The sequence below is a fragment of the Somniosus microcephalus genome, chromosome 9 (genome assembly GCF_052327205.1).
Source record: "Somniosus microcephalus isolate GS21.2 chromosome 9, FLI_Smic_1.0, whole genome shotgun sequence".
Taxonomy (NCBI): domain Eukaryota; kingdom Metazoa; phylum Chordata; class Chondrichthyes; order Squaliformes; family Somniosidae; genus Somniosus; species Somniosus microcephalus.
Window position 1 is genome coordinate 38,362,838 of NC_140995.1, and position 19,688 is coordinate 38,382,525.

The 19,688-nt window shown below is 43.3% G+C and overlaps 1 protein-coding gene across 1 annotated transcript in view; it reads right to left on the bottom strand.

Moving 5' to 3' along the window:
- dst (dystonin) overlaps window positions 1–19,688 on the bottom strand; it is a 337,440-nt gene that overhangs the window by 84,367 nt on the left and 233,385 nt on the right. The window contains exons 59-64 of the mRNA XM_085998161.1: window positions 19,538–19,622; window positions 17,953–18,194; window positions 15,374–15,580; window positions 7,773–7,892; window positions 5,918–6,025; window positions 5,505–5,723 (exon numbers count right to left, since the gene is read on the bottom strand). Coding sequence (XP_085854287.1) covers window positions 5,505–5,723; window positions 5,918–6,025; window positions 7,773–7,892; window positions 15,374–15,580; window positions 17,953–18,194; window positions 19,538–19,622 — 981 coding nt within the window. The remainder of the gene's footprint in view (window positions 1–5,504; window positions 5,724–5,917; window positions 6,026–7,772; window positions 7,893–15,373; window positions 15,581–17,952; window positions 18,195–19,537; window positions 19,623–19,688) is intronic.

Here is a 19,688-nt window from a genome sequence, read left to right on the forward strand (position 1 = left end):
CCACTCACTCCCCACCAGTTACAGTTGCTCAGAATAGTGTTGGCATCTTACCCACAGAGTGACATTTTGCTTTTACATCTGTTGCGGCTGGGTCAAAGCCTAACAAACGGACATGTCCATTCATATACCCACAGTACTGTAAAATACAGTCTTGTTTTTGAGAAGCCAATCTATCAAAAAAAAGGCATTTTACTCAAACAATAAGCTTCAAATGCATACACAAAGGTATGCCAATGGCCACCTATAGTGTCTGACAAGTGTTGTCTACGCTCCAACTATCTTGATTAGATTATGTCATCCCTTAATAGAGATGTACGTCAATTCTTTCTAGCAGCTGAGTGTGCTCAGTGAATACAGCTGGAGATGTATGCATCTGGGAAAAGAAACAGATTATCACGTCTGGCTCCTTTTTGATCGACTAAATGCCATTAGATTAGAAGCCAATCTTGCAGCATGCAGTTATAGAGGACATTGGAGAATGGGATCTTTCTCAGTAGACCTGCTTTTAAGATAAGAAATGCAGTTGATAGAAGAGATTCATAGGCTATGAACAAAAATACCCCCTAGAGCATAACAGATTTAACAAAGGTGCTCAAAATTATGAAGGGTTTTGATAGAGTAAATAAGAAGAAACTGTTTCCACTGGCAGAAGGGTTGGTAACCAGAGGACACAGATTTAGATAATTGGCAAAAGAACCAGAGGGTAGATGAGAATTCTTTCACGTAGCAAGTTATGATGATCTGGAATGCAGTGCCTGAATGGGTGGTGAAAGCATATTCAATAATAACTTTCAAAAGGGAATTGGATAAATACTTGGATAAATAATTGGATAAAAGGGGTAAAAAAAAAAAATTATAGGACTATGGGAAGTGAGACTACTTGGATAGCTCTCCCAAAAAGCTGGCACAGACACGATGGGGTGAACGGCCTCCTTCTGTGCTGTATGAATCTATGGTAAATCATACAGAGCTCTTATTGGATTCCAGGGTGAAGAATCTAATATACATGATGAAGATAAAGCTCGGTGCCAGTCAGAGGCAGAACATAATGGAGCAATGAAGGGAGGGATTATTTTAAAACAAGGATCATCAAGACTGGAGTTAGGAGGAGAAAGAGGAGCCAAGCAGGTCAGCTTTTTCTTTGAGCGGGATGGATGAAGATCAAATTTATGCACTGAATTTAATGGCAACACTACCGGAGCCCCCACATGCTCTCTTTCCCCCATCCTTTTTTAAAAAAGTCAAATTTTAAATGCACGGGCAGCTTGTTATTGTCGTCAGTCTCGATGTCTGCACATCCAGTGCTGGACGCCTTATCATGTTATGAGGAACAGCACATGTAACACGATAACTCAAACTGTTCATCTAACTCACTGCAGATTTACAACGTAAACATCTTCATTGGAAGAGATGAGCTGATAGTGACCAGAACACATGTACATCAGCAGAAACTGCACAGAGTGTTTAACAACTGCACTGAACTCTACACTCATCAAAGATGGCCGCAAAACATTTAGAAGAATACAAGTTTTCGCTGGAGGTGCTGGAGATGGGGAAAGAATATTTGTCAATCTGGAATACGTAACCCTCATAACCCAAGCAGGTGAAGCCTGAACTATTTTGGAACCAGAGTATGGGTTCGATGACAAGTACGCTCATATTTTTTGGGGGAAAACAGTTCATCTTTTTAAGTCTAAACACTTCACGAAGTGTTGTGAAATGCACTGATCTTGACGCCAACCCTGGTTGCATGAGCCAGACTGTCAGCCCAAGCTCATGCAGAAAAAGGCCACGTAAACAAATCGCAAGTTTCAGAGTTGGCCATGCCGGTGTTAAGCCACCTTAGCCCAGCAGATCAACACACAATGGTTTAATCTTCACATTTAAAAATGCCGGGACTCAAACAAGTTCAGAAAGAAAATTCTCAACTATGCACAGCACAATATACTCTCAATATAGAAAGAAAAAAAACATTTACTTTTTAAAATAAGGTTAAAAAGAAATCTGCCCCAATCATTCTGGCCATGGAACTCCATACAAGTACCAAAAGAAGTTGCACAATGAGTACAGAACTGGCTTAGATCTCACCTCAGCAATACTGAAGTGGAAGATTAGTTTTAATTTTAGTCAGGGTACTTTGGACACCTTGGAGCTAAGGTGGTTGGGTGGTGGTCTCATTAAAGGTTTGGGGATTCCAGTGCTGGGAAATAGAATACACAGTTTTGCACCCAAAGTCAGAATCTACCACTCTACTCCAAAAATAAAACAGTGTGTCAGTGAGTTGCAGAGTAAACCTCCTCTGAATGAGCCAACATTAAAAAGGCAGCACCTGCAATTTCCACAGACAACAACATACCATTTTGCCCTGTAAAGCAAGTCTGAAACGCAAATGTGGGTAAATTGTGATTACACACTGTATGCAAACATATAATTAAAGGAACAGGGCAATGCGTGCGCTGAGTGCACTAAATTATAGTGTTATACAGTAGCACTGACACCAGCAATTGTGGAATCCATTCGGAGGGGTGTCGCCAATCTGTGCCAAGTTTAATGAGACAGACACACTCTGGGCTAGCGTGAGTCCAGCAAGTTTGAAGTGACAATTACAGCTGGATTAACACAGTTGCTGAAAGCGTACTTTGTTTGTTTTGCATCCAATGTTTAACGCAAGAACTGTGTTAAACATATTATAAAAGAATTACGATACTTGAGATTCAGAACATGGAAAAGCTATTGGAAATTTTATGACCTTGACAAGTAGCATGAAGGAACGGTGTACAATTAAACATACAAGTGGCCAAATATTGCCTTTTAAGGGTGTTGAAATATCAGTACTTATTGTCATTAAGCAGACAGCTTCTAGTTAGCTTTTCAAAAAAACTCCTTCATTGTGATGGTTACAAATGCTAACTGTAGATAATTTGTCTTTCTGCATAACTTGCGATAATTCAAACTTTTGATAATGGGCCAGATGGTTCAACTAGATTCCCCATTTCCTAGAATGTTAATTGTTCATCTTGATTTTTTTTTTTCTTAAATTCTGTTCTTTTTTTCCCCTAACTTGCTTTCTTTATTCACCAGAGATACAACCTCATGCTGGGGGATAGAGGGGCCAGTTCACCGCCCAAAGCTCCCACTGGGGAGCCGCACTCAAAGTCAGAGAATCAGCGCTGCAGTATCGGAGCCGCATCACCAACCCACACTACCTCCTGCTGGGAGTGGGAGATTGCTGAACTTACCCCTTAGATGCAAGAGTGTAGCCCTCACACATCTCTACTTAATGACCAGTCTTCACATAAGCCATGGAAGTAGGTGTCCGCGATGGGGGTCGGGTGACCACGGTGGGGGTCGGGTGAGGAGAAAATCACTGCTAGGTTCAATCCTTTCCTCAGCTGATGTCCACTCATTCACTTTCCAGCTAGAATCACGGGATAGCAATCAGGAATAAGAACCCTTGTCAATTTGTCCTCTCCTTAGCCCAGGAGCAGCATCCCGACCACTGCCCCAGTGGAGATTAACTAACAGCAGAGACGGAGTGGGACGGGGCGGGACTATCTTGATCTCTAAGGCTCAGTACCACACTGGGAAACAACGTTCCCTCTTTTTGTTTGTGTGCGCGGCCCCATTAGGGGGCTGCACGGCCCAATCACAGTTTCATGCATGAGTGAAACTTTACATTGAAAATGCAAGTCCTGGGCTGCGCGGTACAGGCAGAGAGCTGGCCAGATAGGGAACATTGCTGGGCAGTGCATTTATCCAGGAACAGCTACCACGGGAGCTCCTCTTTTCATAGAATCTTTCAGCACAGAACGAGGCCCATTCTGCTAGCATTTTGAAAGAGCGATCCAATTAGCCCCACTTCCCTGCTCTTTCCCCATTGCTCTGCAGAATCTTCCACTTCAAGTATTTATCCAACTCACTTTTGAAAGTTACTACTGAATGTGCTTCCACCACCCTTTCAGGCAGTGCATTCCAGATCACAGCACCTTGCTGCGTAAAGAAAATTCCCTCAACTGCCCCCTGGTTCTTTTGCCAATTATCTTAAATCTGTGTCCTCTGGTTACCGAACCCCCTGCCAGTGAATACTGGCCCTACTGATCGGCGGATTCTCTAATATCCCTGGCGCCTCGGAGTTAGAATAGAAATCTATTCCGGTGGAATTGTGGCGGGATCGGAATGCGTAGAAGGCAGTTGCATCAGGTGTTCCTGAAAGGCTTTTAGCTTAAGGATGTACCTCTGGTAGAAGTGGTCGTTCATGCTATATATCAGTATGCCTCCCAATGTGGGAGTCCAGACGGTTATTCCATTCCTGTGCAACCGTTTGAGTAGCTGTAGCAGGGTCCGATCTATAAATAGTGTAGAAGGAGGGAGGTGGTCCCTCAGGATCCATTGCCCAATAGCATCCCAGCGGTAGCATTGATGGGCTTGCCGTCTGATCCGTAGTCTGTGTTGATTGATCTCTTTTAGGATGTTTAAGTGGAGTAAAATGTGCACGGTAGTTGTTACATCTGCACACAGTTCGATGTCGGTTGTAGGTATCAATGATAAATCTAAGAACTCTTCTTTTGGTAGGGGTTCCAGAGGTGCCGAGGCGATTCTATGTACTAATCCGAGACTGTCCATGCTTAATCGGTGTGAGGGAGAAGCTCTGTCCAGGGTGGTTGTTCATGGTGTAAACTTTACCATTCGGTGGGTATGCTAGTTATATACTCGAAAGGCTTTGCGTCATCGTCTACCTCCTGTATAATTGGTGTGTTGTGAGGTCCTGCCCACGGTGTTGGTTCACTTGTCAAAAACTCCTCCTAATTTTGAACACCTCTGTTAAATCTCCCTTTAACCTTTTTTGCTCTAAGGAGAACAATCCCAGCTTCTCATCTCTGCACATAGCTGAAGTAATTTTGGCAATTATCTAATATGAACGATAGCTACAAGATTTTATTAAATGAACCAATTACTTAACATTAATATTTAAAACACAACACCATCATTTGTTGGCCTTACTGGTGGGTAGCTGTTTTTAAACTCAGCTGAAGATTTTCTTTTTAAAATGTAAGGATAACAGCTGTGTCTGTTCTGAATATTAGAACTGCTATGTCTCACATACCTGTCAGACTTCACTTGTCCCAGAAAAGTATATTTCTCTCACTCACAAAACAATAACTTCCACTTATAAAGCACCTTTAATGAAGGAAAGCATCCCAAGGAGCTTCACAGGAGCGATATCAGACAAAATTCAACAAGGAGCCACATAAGGAGATATTAAGACAAGAAGAGGTAGTTGCAATGGAGCAGAGAGTTAGAGAGGTTTAGGGAGGGAACTCCAGACCAACAAGACTTAAGACAAACACAATTCCAACTTGTACATTGCTGTACACCACTGAAAGGGTTAACAGAAGTGTTTGGACGTAGGGCTCGTGTATATTTGCCATTGAACAGCACCAGCTGAAGAAAATTTAGCCAAGAATGGTACCGTACGCAGCGGGTCGATGTACCCATTCCCTTACCCGAAGGTCTTCCTGCTGTTGCTTTAACATCTCAAATTCGATGGCTGGGGTGGGTAACTGCGTAATCAGTGCCCGGGTCTCTTCAAGCCACGGCCAGAGCTCCTCGTAGGTCTCACAAAACTGACTGACCAGAGACTGAGCCCGTTCCAGCTGCAGGTATCTCTCCGCATTCATCTGGCTGATCACCTCGTACTGTTTCTGAAGCATGTCCAGCTTGTTCTACAAATAAAAATCAAAGCATTTCTGTTAACTGGAATCACAAACAGTCACCTTAAATAAATTAAAATTGTATCGGTTTCTCTTCCACCTTTCATTGCTCAAATAAGGATTTTTACTCATTATAGACTAAAGGGACTCACACATGCTCAAACCCAAGGTAGATTAATACTTAATTGCATCCTTCGTTCTTGTACCTTCAGAGATGCTTTCTCCTCTTCAGTGCAGGAATTCATAATTTGATCCCCATTTGCAACGAGCTCATCAATTGTATCTTTGTGTCGCAAAATATCCATTGAAAATGCCTTAAAACACAAGGAATAATACATCAGCACTGATGAATAAATTACCCTTTTTTTGATTACAAACACACAGTACTGCTAGAAGCACCATTTTAGCAGCTTTGCACAGAATGGAATGTTAGTGTGAAAGTGGTATTAAGTACACTGCTAGCCCCAGTCACGACTTCAGCTTTCCGAGTCCCGGCCAATGTAAAGTGCAGCCTGCTTTGAGTTTTAAGTGAAAGGTTGAGGTTGCAATAAGTTAGGAACATCGGAATTACTAGACAAATAAAGATCACGGGTCCATCTAGTTCGTCTTCTAACATCCTGGTAGTCACATGATACAATGATAATGGAGTTATTGACTAATCATGGCAATCTATCTCTAACAATTAGTCTACAACAGACCCAGACATGAGGCGAGGAAAACCCCAGTGGTGGAGAGCTTTGGGAACCATAGATCCAAAGACACCGGTTCCTCCCAAGCATGCTTATCACATGTCATGTCCCAAATTACTCTCACGCTGTATCCCAAAATATGTGATTGTCTGAAAGAAATCTACTTAATCTGCATTTGAATTGATCAATGCTAACTGCCCCCACCGTCTACCTAGGGAGCCTATTACATATATAGACCACTCGCTCACTAAAATATTGTTTCTGCAGATTAGTTTTTGAATGTATTCCCCTTCAAGCGCAGGCTGTGTCCTCTGGTTCTGTGAATAATATATAAAATTCACGTATAAAGTTTTGACCGAATCAAACACCATCAATAGTGGGTTGTTTGCAGCGGCAGATATTGGGCAAGTGAAATATTCCTTTCCTATTGGTTCACTCGTTCCTTAAAGAAACCTTCTCATGGGCCATTCAGTGCGACTTGACCAGGTGAAGATTAAAAGTGCAGAAGTCAAATCCAGTGTACGATGGATGGGTTAACAATCCACTGGGCAAAACAAGAAAAATGTCAACAAGTGTTAAGCCACAAGCGTAAACACTCAAAACACGATGCTGCAAGGTGTAGCAGATCACTGGGCTGACCAGCACCCCTACACAGGTGGCACTGGGCAATGAGCAACGGGACCTCCAGCATCAGTACACAGGTGGCACTGGGCAATCGGCAACAAGACATCCAGCATCAGTACACAGGTGGCACTGGGCAATTGGCAATGGGACCTCCAGCATCAGTACAGAGGTGGCACTGGGCAATTGGCAACGAGACATCCAGCATCAGTACACAGGTGGCACTGAGCAATTGGCAACGAGACCGCCAGCACCCGTACACAGGTGGCACTGGGCAATTGGCAATGAGACATCCAGCATCAGTACACAGGTGGCACTGAGCAATTGGCAACGAGACATCCAGCACCCGTACACAGGTGGCACTGGGCAACAGGTAACGAGACATCCAGCATCAGTACACAGGTGGCACTGGGCAACAGGTAACGAGACATCCAGCATCAGTACACAGGTGGCACTGGGCAACAGGTAACGAGACATCCAGCATCAGTACACAGGTGGCACTGGGCAATTGGCAACTAGACCTTGTTCACGCGCAATATTCGCTTGAAGCAAGACAACCCAGAACTATCAAATATCAAAACGCTTTCAAACCTACAAACAAACGACTGAACAGTGTTCAGTCAAAAAACAACATACTCTAGAAGGATTGCACAGCTTTTTTTAATATAAATGCTCATAATGGACCCGAGATTATACTATAATACACGGATATTTGTGCAAGGGTCATTGGCTGTCTAATATGCTGCAGTACCTTTTGAACTTGCAACTCAGCAGAGGTCTGGTCTTGCTCAAGCCTTATGTCACCAAGTGATTTGAGCTTCTTCTCGGTTTCCGCGATCCAGGCAATCTCTGCATCCGCCGCTTGTTCAAACTGACAAGGAGGAAGACAGACATAAATTCAGACAGACGGTCACAGAGTGGAATCACTTCTGAAAATCCCAGCAGTCACCTCAAAGTCAATCAGCAGTTTTTGCTTTATTTTTACACCGACTAGGCTCCCTAAACAGTGAGTGTTTCCAGGTCATTAGTTCACTTGGAGGGGGGTGGAGGTTCGGGGGGGGGGGGGCGGGGCGGACATTGCTACACCCAAACAACAATGGGTTGCAGGACGGCGCCAGAAGCAGGAACCCTTTCTGATTGCCCCCTTCATTTAATTTTGACCAGATTTAACACCCCTACTACTGCTGTACCCATGATCACCATATACTGGCAAAGCTGGAGCCTTCTCATTTGTGTCTTTATAGATAAAACTTGGTCCGTGGGATCTCCTGGACAGATTTTCAACTACCCGAGGGGGTTGGAGAGGAATTTTTCAGAATACCTTTTCCCTCATTAGCCCTGAGTTTTTCCACCTCTCGCAGGAGATTACATGACTGAGGAGGGGGGAGGGAAGAAGTCTTTAGTCATGATGGTCCAGCCAACATGGTGTGTGGGGCAGGCTTGATGGGCCAGCCGGTCTTTTCCTGCCCATCAGTTTCCTATGCTCACACTAACTCTTGGACACTCACTGCTTGAACCAGACAAACAGAACAAATTCACACATTGGAAAACTTTACACCCACTAAACGACATCTTTCACTTTTAACATTCATGGTTTCCCCAACCCCCCAGCCCCACCTCCCACACAAAGGCTGTGAAAGTTATTTTCGGGAACCTCGGATGCCCATTATCAGGTAGGATCCAAAACCTAAAGGCACTTCCTTAATCTGTAGTGATCACTGAATAAACAATTGAGAGTTTCTAGTGAAAAAAAGTTATTGGGCAACTCATGAAGTGTAAAAAAAAAATGGACTTTGTACTGGGGTGGGGGGAATACCGTTAGAAACCAAAACCACGTTCGAGGAACACGGACTCTGCGTCCCATATGACTACATCATTCTTCAGCATTTTGGAGCTCAAAGTGTGGATTGTAGATGGCTGAATCCACCGAGTTTAGAGTGTTCTTTCAGTAATTAACAGATACTAAATGGAAGGTCAGAGAACACCGGACACAAGGTAGGTTCACCTGAAAGTGGTCATTCTGGTCATGTGATCTCTTCCTTCCAGAACACCAACCATACGAACGTCCCATCAGAGTGTCTGGCTCTTTCTTCAATGAGTCCGGTACTCTGGAGAACCCATTCCATTTACTGGCACCCTCTATATACAGAAACAATTCCTGGCACTTGTCCGGGGGTAGCTTTCACAGCACTGAGCCTGTGCCCGTTTCCCCAAATGCCTTGGTGTATCTGTACGCCACTAAATACCCTACATAGCTCCAAAGTCCCCTCGAAGGCACCCCCTTTAGAGGTTTAGGAATCCTAGTTAGTCGTTCCTTATGACATAATCTCTAACAATGGGAGTCGGTCCTAGTGCTACTTTGCACCAGCTCTAGCATCTGGGATACCCCTTTCTATTGTACTGTGTGTAGAACTGCGCGTGGAGCCCAGCCGGTGCGCCCTGCGTGTGGAGTCCAGCCGGAGCACTGTACAGCCTCAGGGTGACTTCTGGGAACATGAACTTGACTAATCTGGCAGCACACTAGAATATAATTCGGTCAGCCTTCCCAGGAGTGATCCTTTAACCTTCAGTAATTTTGCTTGTATTTCAGCTTTCAACATTGCTCTCAGAAGCTTAGTATTACTGCAGTAAATAATGTGGCAACATCATCATAAAAGGGGGGGTGATGCTGGTGTCCAGCAACCCCAAGGCACTGATACGTCTGGCGAATAATAACTGTCCTATCCAAACACAATTAGCTCATCACCGATCTGCTGTCTATCTAAAACGGCAGCCAATGTTTAATGTAAATAAATGTGTCACTGTTCACCTCCGACCTCAACTAATGCTCCAGTAATTCAACATTTTAGAAAGAAGATAGACTTGCATTTATATTGCGCCTTTCACAACCTCCAGATGTCTCAAAGCGCTTTACAGCCAAAAAAATAACAATGGTTATATAAAAAGTGCAAAAAATATGATTAGACTCATCAATCGCCCTACATTACATCAGTGACTACACATTTCAAAAGGACTTCATTGGATGTAAAGCGCTTTGGGGCATCCTGAGGTTGTGAAAGGTGCTATATAAAATGGAAGTTCTTTCTTTGGCTATACACAATATTATTTGCAATTCTGGGTTCTGTGCTTTTATGAATTCTCTTGGTGCTCTACGGTTTACACATCTGGCCAAACCCATGTTCATAGAGTGGTTGATCTACTGGTAATTCATAGAGTATTTACATTTCCTAGCGTCAGACCACTGTTAGATGGCTATAGTTGGAATTACTCGATTAACACTATAATAAATATATCCACTGAAAACAATTGTAAGCCCCACTCTTTTGGGCTGCCAGCTCCAAACCAACCAATTTGCTGAATAATTTGTGTCAGTGCTCGCTTTGAATACAAATAATTTCTTTTTATGTATAACTTCAGTTTCTGATGTTGCAGTGTGCCAGCAACGGTAGATTTTGTTTGAAACATAGGCCCATTGTGTTACTATGGTGGTTTGCGATATTTGGGGTTACAAAGGGTGATTCCAAAATCTGGTGTTTTCAGCACTCCGCTGTATGCCTGCAATTTACCCCCAAAGATCTTTCCCCGAAGCACCACTCCCTGTGCTGGAAGCTCAGGTCCGCAGAATCACCCCTACAAGTATCGATGCAAGAGCACGTGACTGAAAGGGTTAACTGGACACCTGACTGAAATAGGGCAGTCATATAACCTGCACACAGCGAGTCGCAAGAACAGAGATCCAATATCCAATGAAGCAAAAGCTTCACAAATCAAGTGGCTGCGACCTGGAACCCACCACCAGATATAGCGCGAGAGGGGCTCCAGGTGTAACTTATTAGAACTCAGGCACTCTATAATTCACGCTGCATTGAACAGTAGCACCGCACTGAGCACAGGTAATGAGCTACATATGACTGGGGCATCGATACAGACAAGAACTGGTGCTTGAAGGACTCAATGGGTTCCCTCATAAACTTCAAAAGCCTCTGTACTGATGGGATTTCAGAGTGCATGAACAGGCAGGGTTTACAATATGTTTTCCTCCCGAGTCAAGACGTTGAGAATTAGGCAAGTGAAGAAGATAAATGATATCTAGGAGTCTTTCAAGCCCCAAATTCCACCTCCCCCCACCTCCACCCAAAGGATTCTTGACAAGCCATTTCAATAACTTTAAAAGTTAACTTGCGATGCTCTGAATACAAATCCTCATGTTTTCAGGCAAAAATTAAAATTGGGGTAAATGAACATCAAAAAAAATCAAACATTTCAACATAAATTTTCAAATTTAACAGATCCCAGAATTAATACCCAGTAAGATTCAATTGACTTAATGCCTAAGAATAAAGCCCAAGTTTATTCTGTGGGACTGAGTCAAGCAAGGTTTGCTTACCTTTAGAGTGGTCAGTCAACCATGCCTGCATGTGGCTAGGATTGGAATGCGCGATCTTATTCACGCCAAGGTTGACTGAGTTCTCGAAACCCAACCATAAATGACTAGACAGATGTAAATAAAAGGAATGGGGAACAGATTTCTTTCCAGTTAAGATTTTATTTATAACTGGAAGATCTCCAAGGCATTGCTCAGGGATAATGAATGAATCCTAGAAACTTACAGCACAGAAAGAGGCCATTCGGCCCATCATGCCTGTGCCGGCTCTTTGAAAGGTCAGTCATGCTGAGTCCCACATCCCCGCTTTTTGTCCGTAACCCTGTCAGTTCCTGATCCTCAAGTACCTGTTCAACTCCCTTTTAAAATGATTTATGGAATCAGCTTCCACCACCTTTACAGGTAGAGCGTTCCAGATGTAGACAACTCTTGGAGTGAAAAGATTTCTCCTCATCTCCCCTCTAGATCTTTTGCCAATGATTTTAAATCTGTGACCTCTGGTTATTGACACACTCACTGGTCCATAGTGGTTTCTCTATTTCACCATGATCCAATCAGCAAATTCATGTGCTATGGACACTTTTCCATGCCCGAGACATGCATCAGGTGCAAATCCTTTACTTAGATGGAAGAAATTAAGTCCAAATGGGTGCACCATCTTTAAAATCAGTGCTCATCACATCATTTCCCCTCTACCTCCTCATTTGTGAATGAGCAAACATACTTCAAGGTGAATTGCTTTATCATGCATCGTACTAACAGATGGGGAGAGGGTCAATCTGATGAACACGAGAAGAGCTCGCAACAGTAAAAGTTTGCCAAACACTACTTCAAGACAGGGCCCTCTTAAAATTTGAACAGCCTTCCCCACCCACCTCCTCACTTTACATACCTCGGGAAAACAGCTGCACATAGCTTCAACTTAAAGTTGCACTTTGCAAATGGAATCTCCCCAACACCCACATTACCAAAGATTTATGCAGGTACCAACAAATGAGAAAGGAGTATTACAGCAAATAAAGTTCAGGAGATATTTGTTGGCTTTGTTAACCATTGAAGAATACAAGCAACATTTACAAATACCTCGAGCCTGACCCATGGTTTTAGTTAACTTGCAGTAATCTTTGTTCCTTTGTGAATTTTGCTTTGATGCGAAAATAAAGTCATATATTGGCATGACAGGAAATGAATATCCCATTAAAAAAAGCATAAAACACATGAAAAGTTTTGCATTTCAAACAAAACAACAGATGGAACTTCCCCATTGACCGTCAACAGAGGCGGCAAGGAGAATTCCAGTCTTGGTGCGATATCGACAATAATTCTTACCTCAAAGCAAAGTACTTCAAAGCAACAGCTCACATTACAAGAAAGTTGGCATTTTGACAACAGTATAGATATCACCGTAAAGCAGGATTTTTGGAAATAGCAAGTTGATATGAAGACTGGAAACGGTGGTTGACTTTCTGTACAAGTGCGCTGTTTATGAAGCGCATGCAACCAATAGTGTGTGAAAATGTGAAATCTCAGTTGGAGGGCTTGGAATATAAATGGGATGGGTCGTGTCCAAATATGGAACTTATAATAAACAAGATTTATGTTTTGCTCACTTCAGCCTTTGTATAAACATGAACAAAGGTGTTTTTTAAAAACTGTAGTCTAATTTCATGTCGTTTTCTGTATCTTGCCCCTTTCTTCACACCTCAAAGTTAAAAGGGAAGTGAGTATTCTACTGAAAAGATTAAGAACTGCCCGTTTTACCCATGTTTATGATTTTAAAGTTCAAGTTAAATGTTGAATAGTGGAGATTTGAGGATGGATGAATACTCTTCATTTTGCATGATAACCTTTGGGGACCAAGGAGTATTTATGCAGAACTTATTGCCACAGATAAATGGGGTTCGCTAAAGTCGACATGATCAATGGAAGGATGGAGTTTGATGGGCCAAATATCTTTTTCAGATTTCATGCTTTATGTTCGAGCCTAGGAACAGACATTTTAGAGGAACATTAGGAACAGGAGGAGGCCATTCAGCCCTTTGCGCCTGCTCTGCCATTCAATAGCTGATTTGTAGCTCAATTCCATTTACCTGCCTTTACTCCATATCCCTTAATACTCTTACCTGACAAAAATCCATTGATCGAAGTCTTGAAAGCTCCAATTGTCCAACAGCTTCCACAGCCTTTTGGGGGAGAGAATTCTAGATTTCCAAAACCCTTTGTGTGAAAAAGTGCTTCCTGACATCACCCCTGAATGGCCCAGCTCTAATTTTAAGATTAAGTCCCCTTTTTCTCGATTTCCTCACCAGAGGAAATAGTTTTTCTGTATCTACCCTATCAATTCCTTTAACATTTTAGGTCCGGTCACCCCTCAATCTCCTACACTCAAAAGGAATGCAAACCTAGTCTATATAACCTGCTCTCATGATGGCATTAATGGTTAGTGCGAGCCGCTGCAGAACAATCCCAAACACAAATAATGTCATGTGATCAGAACGTAATGTCTCATCCTGGGTCGTTCTACAAAAAATGTTGTGCAACCGGAAGGCACTAATAGTGGTGATTAAGGCACACCAAATCTAAAGGAAAATGGAGAAATGGATTACAGTAGATAGCTCGAGTTGAAGAGCGAGCACCAGCACAGGAACAATGGGCCAAATGACCCCCTTTTTGCATTGATTCGACCGATACCTCATCATCCATTTAGGTGATGACGTTATCATTCGAGTGAAAGAAGTGAAGTAAATCAATGGAATCTGGTTCTATTCAATGCCATCATTGGAATACTCCCACATCCACTGCTGTGTTGACATTACTTAATACACAGATTATAGAAGTAAGCTGCTTATATTTTCACATATCATAATATTGCTAGGAAATGCCTGAACTACAACACTGGGACGTAGAAATTCATCTTGGGAGTCATTGGAGCTGAACGCCTGACAGGGAATATAACTGGCGGTCAACGTGATTTAGCCCAAGAATTTCTACCCCCAAAGTGTCAACAGGACCTCTTAGAAGTATACAGCACGAAAGGAAGCTATTCGACCCAATGTGCCAGAGCCGGCTCTTTGCAAGAGCTCTCCAATTAGTCCCACTCCCCTGATCTTTCCCCATAACCCTGCAGAGTCTTCCCCTTCAAGTATTTATCCAATTCACTTTTGAAAGATACTATTGAATCTGCTTCCACCACCCTTTCAGGCAGATCACAACAACTCGCTACACAATTCCGCTCATGTCGCCTCTGGTTCTTTTGCCAATTACTTGAAATCTGTGTCCTCTGGTTACTGACCCTCCTGTTACTGGAAACAGTTTCTCCTCATTTACTCTATCAAAACCCCTCATGATTTTGAACACCTCTATCAAATCTCCTCTTAACCTTCTCTGCTCCAAGGAGAAGAACCCCAACTTCTCTAATCTCTCCACATAACTGAAGTCCCTCATCCCTGGTACCATTCCAGTAAATCTGCACCCTCTCCGAGGCCTTGCCATCCTTCCCACAGGGAATTCCGTCTTACAGGGAATCCAAAGACAACACTATTTGTACCAGCACCTCACATTAGCGCTTAGTGACCCAATGCCAATTATCCTTTTTAACATTCCTCTTTTTTAAAAAAAAAACAAACACACACCAGCTTTGAAATGGTGGAAGCCAGTGTAGCTGCTTTCAGCGAGTTAAATGTCTCTTCTAAAGCATTTGCGATGAATTTCCTGCTCTGTAGGAACCCAAGTAGAACAATTGATGGATCAGACAGATGGCTTTAACAATGAACAACTTAGCTCTGCTTCAGCTTCCACATAACACTTGTAGCCACATCAAACAGTGTCCGAGATGCATATTTAAAAAGCTCCTTTTGTCACTGGAGAATAATGAGGCGGCAGAGCTTTGTGCGTAAATATTTATCAAACATCTCCATTTGTGAAATAAAGAGGACATGCACCTTCCCCAACAGAGGAGTGTTACACACCTGCTGAGATCTCTGTATAGCAGCATCGATTTCTTCCACCTTCTGCGCTATGGTGTCACTCGCTAATCTGTACCGCTCGTTGTCATCAGACACCAGCTTGTCGAGTCCTTCTCTCGCTCTCCATGGGACCAGCTCCAACAGAGCGCTGCTGATCTCGTTAACAGTGTCCAGGCTCACCCGGTGTTCCATCATCTCTTTCCTCAGCTCCTAGGGATCAGCACAGAAAGCGAGTTACCTCAGCACACGCTTGTTGGGTTTACTGCATCACTGCGTCGTGCAACTGTGCACTGCACGAGACGACAAGAATATTTCAGTCTTCACTTGATTGAAGGTAATGCAATATTGGCCCATATTTTCCGACCCCCACGGGTGCGTACGCATCCAGAGGGGCCTCGCAAGAGCCGGTTTCAGGCATGCACTTCGCATGCCTTGAAACCAGCACTTCCGATCTGTCAAGAATCCTCTCGACAGATCCTCCGCCTGCCCTGGAGAAGGGCCTCTGTGGGCAGAGAGTTCCGCTTTCTGCAGAACCTCCGTCCGCAGAAAACCATTAAAAATATTACACCTGGTAAAAGCAGGTTTAAGGCCTGCTTTTACCAGCATAAGAGTTTTAAAAGTTTTTTTTTAATTCACTCATTTATAATTAAAAAAAACTTTTTAAAAAAAAGTTTATTTTTAGCCCCATAAAAAACTTTAATTTTTGTTCAAAATATTTAATTTAATGTAATTTTACCTCATTTTAAATGTGATTTTTTTTAAAATTTATTTAATGTTGTGTGTTTTTTGCGTGATCCCCATTCACGCTTTTGACATGTAGAGAGACCTGTCAAAAGTGTGAAGGGGGATTCCCTTCTTTGATTGGTTCCCCAGGGCCCACGTGATCCCAGGGACACTTGCGAACTGCCTGCGCCCCTGGGATAGCTGGGCCTCTGCGCACGCGGACCAGGAGGCGCCCAAGAGCGGAAGTGTCGGGACCTACGGTAAGTTGGTAGATTTTCCCAGATCGGAGGCAACCGCACGCAGGAAGCCTCCGATCGGAAAATCCGGGCCAATGTGTTTTTCAAATTGAGACCTATTGTCAAAAGTAAGTTTTAAAAAGTATAATCTTGTTATGTGAAATCGAGAGTATTTTAAAAGTGATAACATGATACATAATGAAACACCAAAATAACATATACCTGTGCTTGGGGTTGATTTTGACATTGTGCGATAGTGTAAATCGGGTAACAGCGAGTCAGCAGCCTGTCTCCTCTCTCTCCCCATTTTTATTGCCAATGGATGGGCCGATGGAACCAAGATGCAAAACGGGCTGCTGATTCGCTATCGTCCCTTTTACATTATTGCACAAAGTCAAGATCTACCCCACTGAGTCCAATGAATGCGGTTTGGATGAAATGGTAAAACTACAATACCAAAGCTTCAAGTGGTTTCTAATCATAACCCCCACCGAGATTAGACAGCAGCCCCGGTCACGGTTTAACCATCTGAAATGCTTTATTTCAGGAGAGGTCATTTTCCGTGGTGATGTCATTCTCCTTGGCTCCTGCAATGACTATCAGCGTGTTCCTGATGCACTGTGATGTTTACAAAAGAATTAGCAATTGTGTCATCGCAGCACTTTTTGAAGAAAAAAGTAACTTGTGGTTAATGACCGAAATGTTCTTAATTTAGCAAATAAAATGTAACCAAACCGCAGTCAATATATCAAGTTGGCATTAACACTACAGCATACTATTTATTCCCCCCCAAAAAATGAAAGATATAGTTTTTAAAATAAGCCCAATTGTGATAATTTTACAGAATTTCTGATAATCACAAGCTCCTGATTCTAATAGTAAGCTCCTGATTCTAATCGTAAGATCCCGTCCATTACAGATATTTCCATACATCAGTGAGAGGAGTGCAACAGTCTCATTGACCCACTGACAATGGCTGCTGCTCTCAATACAAACAGATGAACTCTACGCTTTCTACAGCATCAAGACTTTTTATACATCCCAAGAACAGCTGCAGGGAACAATGGAAAACATGGGTCTCCATCCTATTGGCTCACTAGTCAGTGGCACCCTGGCTAAAAACACAGGGTTCACTCAGAGGTCACGAATCTCTGCTTGAGCGATTTATTGATGCTGTACTGACAACATTCTTCCAACTACTGAAGTGCGAGATTACACAGAAAGCAAACTAACAAATCAGTCTCTGATGCAGCAACTGCTCGTCAAGGGGCATCAACCGACAACCCTTTTTGCGCAAAGACATCAGTGAAAATTCATCCACCGTGAACCAGCTAAAAATAGCAATGAACTGACAAGTGCCCATCACTATACAACACACACACGCAAGCATGCATGGACACTCTCACTAACGTGCGTACACTCACTAACGTGCACACACTCATTCACATGATGGAAAAATCCCATTTGTATGTGGCGGCTGAACTAACTAGGAAAGAAATACGTGCAGATAAAAAAAAAATTGTTCATAATATTGTGGATGTTCCACAGAACGAATGGAGAGAGATACACACAGGGAAACGCATGCATGTACACACAGAAGTTACAATGTGAAGAAACACTTACTTTTTGTCTTTCCTGTGCTTGAGCCAGCTGTTCTCCTGCAAGTACCTCAGAAGCACATGTGGCCAGTTCAGCCTCCACTTTCTCAAGCCAGGTAGCCAACACCTCGTGAGTAGACTGAAACTTGGTGGCGAGCTGGAGGGCCTGTTCCAACGTCTTCAAGACTTTACCACTGGTAGTGGTGATTTCGGCATAGCGAGCTTTGATGCCATCCAGCCTTTCCTGAATTATTATGACTTCATCCCCTACAAAGGTAAAAGAGAGAGGCAAGATGCTCCAAGTAGTGTATAAATTAATATACAGTTAAAAGCAATGAAAGGAACTATTTCAGATTCTCTTGGGAATGACTCAACGACCTATTAATGTAATTTGCTAGCCTGCCAAACGTGATTTCAGCCTGAGTGACGAAAGCTCAAATATTACTCAATGCACTTCAGAAAATCATCAGAAAGCTACACTTTCTATTTGGAGGAAAGCAAGAAAGAACTTGCATTTATATAGCGCCTTTCACAACCTCAGGACATCCCAAAGCGCTTTAACGCTAATGAAGTACAGTCACGATTGGTTAACTGCTTCATCTGAGGCGGTGCTGCAAGAGTGGTGCAAGGTTGGTGGCCCCATTTGCCACTCCATGGTGCCATTCCACCAATGATCGGTCAGCATTGCAGCATGTCATCCAAAACTCTGCTGGCCGCATCTTAACTCGCACTAAGTGCCGTTCACCCATCACCCCTGTGCTCGCTGATCTACATTGGCTCCCAGTCTGGCAACACGTCGATTTTAAAATTCTCATTCTAGTGTCCAAATTCCTCCATGGCCTTGCCCCTACCCATCTCTGTAAACTCCTCCAGCCCTACAACTCTCCAAGCTCTCCGCAATCCTCCAATTCTGGGCTCTTGTGCAACCCCGATTTCCATCACTCCACCATTCAGCCTTCAGCTGCCTGGGTCCTAAGCTCGAGAATTCACTCCCTAAACCTCACCGCCTCGGTCTCCTCTTTTAAGAAGCTCCTTAAAACCTACCTATTTGACCAAGCTTTGGATCACATGTCCTAACGTCTCCTTCTTTGGCTCGCTGTCAATTTATGTCTGACTAGGCTCCTGCGAAGCGCCTTGGGACATTTTACTACTTGGTCAAAGAGGTAGGTTTGAAGGAGCAGCTTAAAGAAGGAGAGAGAGCTCCGATGGTGGGGGGCGGGGGGAGGTGCCGAGAGAAGAAAGTACAGAGCAATGATTGCAAAGGCTCATGAAAGCTTAAGTATAGCTTATGCTGATGTCTTTGTAATCCTGGACACCTCCGCCCATTCTATATGAGCGTGATTACGATCCAACACTCTACTAGTGCAATGACTGCCAAATTTCATGCGATGTCACTCCTGTATCATTTGAGTATCTTAAAGGTCTCAGCTGTTTCCGATGCGAGTGTCCTGCATTTTGTACCCAGGCCCACCAGAAATTCACGTCAGGTGCAAAAGAGGCAGAAGCCCAAAATGCAAACTCTCCGCCCCTGATCCCCGCTCCAATGAACTGCTACAAAGAGGGTGTAACCGAGAAGTAAATCATCATTCTCGCGTGTCCCGACTGCTTACCTGTTGTCTGTTTCAGTAGAGCCAATCCGTTCTTAATGGCCTGATCGACATGCTGCTTCCGAAGCATGATGTCCTCGTGAAGAGTCTGTTATCGTAGGACAGGTTTGGTTAACGGAAATCGGTAAAAGTAGAAAAATCAGAGATTCGGCAA